Source organism: Sinocyclocheilus rhinocerous, unplaced genomic scaffold, assembly GCF_001515625.1.
Source record: "Sinocyclocheilus rhinocerous isolate Xijiao unplaced genomic scaffold, SAMN03320098_v1.1 scaffold647, whole genome shotgun sequence".
NCBI classification, from domain to species: domain Eukaryota; kingdom Metazoa; phylum Chordata; class Actinopteri; order Cypriniformes; family Cyprinidae; genus Sinocyclocheilus; species Sinocyclocheilus rhinocerous.
The window spans coordinates 526037-534285 of NW_015632746.1; the positions used below are offsets into that span (position 1 = coordinate 526037).

Sequence of the window (8249 nt, forward strand, 5' to 3'; positions counted from 1 at the left end):
ACTGTCTGGGTGACATGTGGGCCTATAAAACCAAGTGCAATCGTTTCTAGTACCTGCCACCGAAACAAGGGTGCAAAACAGAGGCAGACCTTTAAAACGCCAGTGTGGGGTTTGTTACCCAGGACCCTGATGACGCAGTAAGATGCTGTATTGTCCCAGGACACAAAGCCTTCTATTTAGGTGTGGGGTAATCACAGAGTGTCCGGCTGGGCTAGAGGAATTCCTCGGCCTCACGCGGATCCGCCTGCCTAATCTAGTCCTGGATGGGAGGGGAGGAAGTTGCTTGGTGGTCCCTCTCTTTAGCAACATAATTTATGACCAACCAGAGGTCTGGCTCTACCATTGCAGATGTAGGGAGAGGAGGAGAGACATTACGGAAACAAAGAAGAGGGTGTGCGACTTTAAACTATGATTGGTGATGGTTTGACATGCAATCAGTGTGTAAACATTTAACTACTATGCTAGTGGTTCAGCTCCGGAAAGGACAACTGAAAATGTCTGAATAAATTCCCAGTAAATATTAACATGTCAAATCAAGTGCATATATTTTAAAGTAGCACATGAATACTTTTTTTTGACAAAAATTGTAATTAATGCAATGTAATCCATGCATTTTAAACTGTGACCAAACTATTTGAGGCCAATGTAATCATACACTGAATTTCTAAACAGTGTATTCCACTCAAAAAATGTCATCAATTTTGACAGAGAAAAATCAAATAACACATTGAACTAAACATGAAATTTAGAAAGACTTCAAATATTTTGTTTTAAAACAAACAAACTTTTTTTTTATTGTATACACTGTTCAAAAAGTTTGGGGTGAGTAAGATGTATTATGAAATATTAAAACTTTTATTCAGGAAGGACACAATCGAATGATCAAACATGACAGTAAAGACATTTATAATGTTACAAAAGGTTTATATTTCAAATAAATGCTGTTCATTCAGCTTTCTATTCATCAACGAATCCATCCTGAAAAAAATGTATCATGATTTCCACAAAAAAAAAAACATTAAAGGGGTCATATGATGCTGCTAAAAAGAACATTATTTTGTGTATTTGGTGTAATGAAATGTGTTTATGCGGTTTAAAGTTAAAAAAACACATTATTTTCCACATACTGTACATTATTGTTTCTCCCTCCTGCCCCGCCTTTTTGAAACGCGTCGATTTTTACAAAACAGCTTTACTTTCACAACGAAGCACACAGCGTCTTCAGAACATGGCGGCAGCGGCAACAATACTACAGTGAGAATAAAAGTTACGCCTTCTTTCTTTGCGTGAACATTTGGGCGGCGTTATGCAAATCTTCCCACATAGTGAGGTAGATATGTGGGGGCGTGTTCGAACGAGCCGTTTTAGGTAGGTGTGGCTAACTCTTAACTTTTATAAAGAATATCTCTTTGGATTTGAGACTTTAGTCTTTGCAACTTTACAGATCTTCTTTATGCACCAAGAGCTTGTAACACTCTAAAGAGAAAGGAAAAAATGAAATCGCATCATATGACCCCTTTAAGCAGCACAACTATTTTCAACATTGATATTAATAAGAAATGTTTTTTGAGCACTAAATCAGCATTTTAGAATGATTTCTGAAGCATCACGTGACACTGAAGACTGGAGAAATGATGCTGAAAATTCAGCTTTGAATAATTTACATTTTAAAATATATTTAAATGGAAAACGGTTATTTTAAATGGCAATAATATTTCACGATATTACTGTTTTTACTTTATTTTTGATCAAATAAATGCAGCCTTGATGAGCGGAAGAAATAAATTTTTTTACCCCAAACTTTTGAACGATTGTGTAATGAATAACCATTGATGAGATCAGAAATGTTATATTAACAGAGGATGATCATTTCTTGACTGAACAGGAATCTCCTCCTCAGTACTACAACAGCAGACAGACTCTCGTAGCGTCATCTGATGCTGAGCAAACACATGACACCGGTCTTGATAACGTGAATGCACGGGTAAGAGCTTTTTTTAAATGAATGAATCTGCATCCTTTACCCATAATTATATCTGCCTTCATTTACTCACCTTCACGTCGTTATAAACCTGTATGACCAATAGGCATCAAAATACTTTTCTTCTATGTATTTTCTAGAAGAAAGAACAGCATGCAGGTTTGAAACAACATGAGGGTGAAACTGTCTAGAAATAGTCACATATTCATGTTTTGTTTCTGCTTGTGCTTGACAGTCGGGCTCGTTGTTCCTCATTGGTGTCCCGAGCAGCTACTACCTTTCCTCACTGGAGCCTCCTCTTCCTCGTCTGCCCTCGTACGAGAGCGTCCGCAAGAAAGACCGACAGCGGCAGATCCACATGATGATAGCCGACCGCTTTGGCCTGAACGGACCTGTTGAGACAGAGGTGATTCATTTAGCTGCAGTAACAGTATTAATCTACAAATGACCGGTTGGCATGACATGCCATTTAACTGTCCTCAAAGTACAAAGCTGAATAGAAATAAACATAGATAATCATCGAATTATCAAAAATTTTATTTAATTAAATTAAAGTCTGTATATTTTCAAATATGACTGGTCATGCGTTTCCATACTATTTTCAAATGTAAACAGTTCTATACAGTTGAATGTCACTTGTTGGGTACTTCAGATCTGAAAAGTATATTTAAATACTTGCAGATAATATAACATTAATGAAATAAGTTCACTTAAAGAGAGACACATTCATGACAGTTACCTAATAAAGCCGGGCTCACACTACAGGAGTTTTAAAATCCTAACCGATTATGAAATCTGGTTGCAGCACACACATAAGGAGAATCTTTGCAGATTATCTTCCCTCAAATCTTAAACATGCACACACTACAAGATTTTAACATCGTGGCGCATCACACACTACAAGATATTATTAAGATTATCATGCCAGTCGTCACCGATAGCCTCGTGGGCAGCGTGTCGACATGTAGCGCCATTGCGCTTCGGGCGTCCCGTGTTCGAGTCCAGGCTCGTGGACCTTTCCCGATCCCATTCCCCTTTGCTTCCTGTCTCGCTACTATCCTATCAGTATCAATAAAAGGCAAAAACGCCAAAAAATAAATCTTTAAAGATTATCATGCCAGAGGGAGCGCCTCACGTGATCTCACGCAGCAGATCGTCATTGATATTTCAGTGATGTTTACATATGTTAGCTAGCGTGCTAGTTGCTTTCTACACTCACCCGGTACATTCAAAACTGAGGCGATTTCACTCCAGCGCTTCTCTTTCTCCTTACGGTTGTGATGCGTTTTCGACACATTATACAGGCAGTCGTGTTACTATAAAACGTCAAGAAGCAGTTTTCTCCGTCTCCACTATCCAGCGGGGCCGTACAGCTGCTGTTGGTCGTGCATTGGCTATTGTGAAAGTACTGAGGTAATCATATAGCCGTCATCATCCCGATTTAAATCCTAAATATCAAACATGTTTGATATGATCGGGGGCGGCCCTGATTTGTGTGCGAGCAGATCGAGAGTTGCAAGATTCGATCTGTGAACGCCTCACATTACCAGATAATCCGCGCCGAACATCGGGACCGATCGAGGGGCTCGACAAGATTTTTGCTCCGATTCTCGGGAGGGGGAAATCGGGCTAAAAATCCTATAGTGTGAGCCAGGCTTAACATACTAAAGCACATGTAAAGTACTTCATTATTATTTATCTATAGTGTGTATTTTATCTATTAGTTATTCAATATATATATATATATCAAGTTGATATTATTTAAATGTACTAAACTGCATTTTCATCATTATAAATGTGTAATTTCAAATATATTTAAATACATTACATTGGCATTTCAATAGAAAATATATTTTAGTTCACCATAAATGCTTGTCAGTACATTCAGCAGTCACTTTAACCATATTTCAAAAAGACAATTGAAGTAATTATAAAATTACATATAAATATGTACTTAAGTCCTACTTAAGTGAGTCAAGAAAACACTCTAAAGTTAATTGCATTTAATACAGATTTTCACTATAATACACTTAACATGCAATTAAGTGTCTGAAAACATAGCATTCAATTTGCAGTTAAGCATATTATTTCCATAATAAGTGCTTTTTAAAAAGTATGCTTCTTCACAAGGGATGAGTGATTCTAAATCCATTTAAAATGAGCAAGAAAAAGGGTCAAACCTGCATGTGTGGCTGCAGCATGGAAGTGTAACAATGTGGTAAAATAGTGGATTATCTTTAAAAGCTCTTTAAAGCATTTTTTTTTCTATTATAGTTTTTGTACATGCAGCTTTCGTGACCTCATTAGACTAGATTAAGTTAATTACTTTACTGAAAAATTGATGATGACTTCTAAAAGCATACACTTGTACACGTATTCAAATTTGAACATAAAATCGTCACGATGGAAAAGAAAGTTCACATCAGTCTGTCAACCACTCAAAGCTCACAGATGTCACTTTACTAAAGCCCTGCTATAACAGTTTCGTCTCTCAGCAGCTGCGGTCTGACTGAATTAAATAACAAAAGATTTTTAATATGAATGACCCACAATTTTCTGTTCCGTAACATGATCATATCTGAGAAACGGACGGCATTCATGTCCCTCACCTGCACTGCTGCCGTGACGTGGCCCTGTGATGTTCACTTAGCGCCAGGAAAACGCATGAGTACACCCGCTAATGGGAATTAATGCACATCAAACATAATAAAGTGGCTTATTTTGAAAGGTAAACATTAGTGGACAATACGGCTCATTGTCTGTCTGTCCTCTCCTTTACTCCCCAGGATTCACTGGGTGGATCATTCACTCATTAACCATATTATTGAGCTTAATTAGCTTGTTCTCCAGCTGGGCGCCACGGTTTTGTCTGCTTTAAAATGGCAGTTTTTTTTAGATGGCTAAAGGGCAGACGTGGAGCTCAAAGCTTAAGAGAAAGAAGAAAGAAAGAGAGATAAAATGGCAAGAGGAAGTTGCTGCAAGGTAGAAGCCGAGCAGTGATATCGCCAGCTAAATTTGTTTAAATAAATGTCGAGCTCTGTATTATGAATTAACACAGTGCAGAGGTCTTTATCTTTGGGAATGTATTCACTTGATAAGCATTAGCAATGTTAAATAATAATAAAATTGTAACACAGTTCGTAGTCACGGGAAGAAGGAGGCGGGAACCGGCGAACACTTAAACAAAACTTTAATAATAAAATAAACACAAAATAGCACGACAGCCCCTCGCGGACGACTATCGCGCACAAACATAACCAAAACACAAAATAAAATCCAGGCCTGGTCCTCTCTCGTCCAACACTGTCGTCACTCCTCCTTTTATCCTTCCGGAGCTCCTCCGTGGGACTCAAGACCGGTGAGTGATGCAGGTGTCGTGCATTAGCATTTACTCCACCGGCCTCGCTCCGTTCCCACGGCTCTCGGCCCCGTCCCACTCGTCACAAAAATCATATGAGGAAACTAGATTTTTATGTTTTCTACTGGATATTTTCTCAAGAAATTATGCTAGTGTGTTGTGGACGGTTGTCAGGCCATTGCTTAAAGCGATAGTTCAGCCAAAAATGAAAATTCTGAAATATTCTCAGATCAAACACAGTTTACAAGTGAAACAAATATTTTATCAGCTGTTTGGATTTTCATTCTGACGGCACCCATTCACTGCAGAGGATCCACTTTTATTTTTTCAAATCTGTTCTGAAGAAACACACATCTACATCTTGTATGGCCTGAGGGTGAGTATTTTCAATGTGAGTACTTTCAGCAAATTTTCATTTTTGGGTAAACTATTCCTTTAAGAGAATAGAGGAGTCCTGACACAAATTATAACTAAACTGACATTTTGGTTAAACACCAAAAAATGTGACATAAGCAAAATCACTTTTGGAGAAGTGCGCCTAAGCTATTTTTGTAATGCAAGCTGTTCATTTGTGGTGTCACACGTGTGGTTTAAGTCAAGCTTTATCTCTGTTTTTTGTTTTTGAACACAGCCGCCTCCCACATATGAGGAGAGCATTCGTGAGTCCGTCCAGTCCATTGACGTCCCGTTTGACATCCTGGCACCCGAGGAGGAGCCGCCACACACACCGGTTACAGATTTACCTGCATATGAAGATCTACCTCAAATCACAGACTCACAAGATCCCAATAACACTGTTAACTAAAGCGCAAGAATGCAAACTGTCCATAGCAGGAAATCAACAGCTGTTGAGCTGTGACTACCCTGACGAGCAGCCGACGTGTGCGTGAATCCGCTGTGCTTGCAAAAGACACCAAAATAGGGTAGGACTTGACCTATGCAATAACTTGCACTAGCACAATACGAGAGGAGAAGGATGTTGCATCACTACTGGAAAAAGGGAAGAGAAGAACAAGAATATGCAAGAGTTTAAGTTCTGTCTCTGTTAAAAATGACATGAAACTGCTACTATATAGAATTATACTGACTGTAGATATTGCCATGACTTTTCCAAGCCTAAAAAATTTAAACATTACATCACATTCCATGATATTATTACATTTATACATAAGTGGGGAATGTTGATTTCATTTTGATTATAAAAAGTGACGTAAGCTATGAAAGCAAATGTTTTTTTTTGCAATAACATCCATTTATGAATGGTTCAAAATAACACTAGTGACATTTATTACCCATAAATAAAGTCTATTTTGATTTCATGTTTAATTTTCCACAGAGATGGCAGGTTCATCTAATACCAAAGTAGCAGCTGGTGTACTGTACTGACCTATAAGCACAAAAAAGGGATATTTGAAGCCATGTTTTGGACATTACAGGGATGATTCTTTTATTACCGTTTCATCATATGTAATCATGTGCTTTTGCATGAGAGTTACTAGAACAAATTTGATCACTATTTTAGACAGAGAGAATGGAAATTAGTTTGAATTCAAGTCATTTTGTTCAGTCTACATGTTCCTTGTCAAACCAAATGACGCTTTGCTGAAATTCTATTTGTCGAATCTCTCTTCTTGAATGACCGTTTATGAATGTGCTCAATTTTATCACTGTGAATAAAGATGTTAAATGTACAGTTTGCAAAAGTAATACTAGACTTGGACTTGTTTCTTCTGATGGTGTGCTCAGGATTGGGTCACACTAAATCATCTGTTTTTTCCCTTTACTGTAAATACAGTACTCAGAGCATATGCTTTCAGATGTTTGCATTCACAAACAAAATTCAAATTCGAAGCAGTTTCATGTGTAACAAGTTGAGGCCACAGCCTGTGTCCTCATTTCCCTCTGAACACACATTTGCATCTTTCAAAAGCTACATGAGAAATATTTTCCTTAGGGCACAAGAATTAAGCTGGTATGAGAGGTTGTGCTGCGCTGTGATATAGTCACGGCTAAATGGAACTGTGCAGTGATTATGGTGAACATGTGTTTCGCATCTTACCTGTTACTATATTATATATTTTAGTATTGACAGTATTGACCAATCAGTGGGCATGAATCAACAGGACATCCACTCAAATGATTAACCCACATGGGATTCACAGGTCTAATAAAACTGAATGTACACTGCCGTTCAAAAGTTTGGGGTCAGTAAGAATTTACTTGAAAGAAATTATTACTTTTATTCACCAAAGATGCATTTATTTGATCAAAATTGACAGTAAAGACATATGAAGCATAACGTGACAATTGTTTTCTATTTCAAATAAAAATTGAAAACTCTTTATCAAAAAATCCTGAATGCATCATGTTTTCCACAAAAATATGAAACAGCACAACTGTTTTCAACACCGATAAACACTAATTACTGTTTGTTGAGCAGCAAATCAGCATAATATAATGATTTCTGAAAGATCATGTTGCACTGAAGACTGGAGTGATGATGCTGAAAATTCAGTTTTACATCACAGGAATAAATTACATCTTAAAATATATTCCCATAGAAAACAGTTACTTTAAATTGTAATCATATTTAGCAATATTACTGTTTTTACTGTGTCTTTAAAAAAAAACGCAGCATTGGTGAGCATAAGAGACTCCTTTCAAAAACATTTTACAAACTTTTTTAATGGTAGTGTAAATTCAACTAGAATTTTTTTAATGTGCTGTTTTAATTTAATATTGACCAGTCCTTTAAATATTAACATACTTGACTGGTTGATTACTATTAGCATCATGTCTATATGAAACATAGGCTAAATACTTCATACTGAAAGGCTGTATATCAGTTTATGTATGTATGTATTTGTATATATATATATATATATATATATATATATATATGTGTGTGTG

General features: G+C 37.0%; 1 protein-coding gene across 1 annotated transcript in view; it reads left to right on the forward strand.

Annotated features, from left to right (window-relative positions):
- The window catches only part of LOC107743014 (uncharacterized), a 19418-nt gene extending 12995 nt beyond the window's left edge, over positions 1-6423 (forward strand). The window contains exons 3-5 of the mRNA XM_016556120.1: positions 1886-1984; positions 2217-2387; positions 5971-6423. Of these exons, the coding sequence (XP_016411606.1) occupies positions 1886-1984; positions 2217-2387; positions 5971-6144 (444 nt within the window). The 3' untranslated portion in view covers positions 6145-6423. The remainder of the gene's footprint in view (positions 1-1885; positions 1985-2216; positions 2388-5970) is intronic.
- Positions 6424-8249: the final 1826 nt, after the last annotated feature.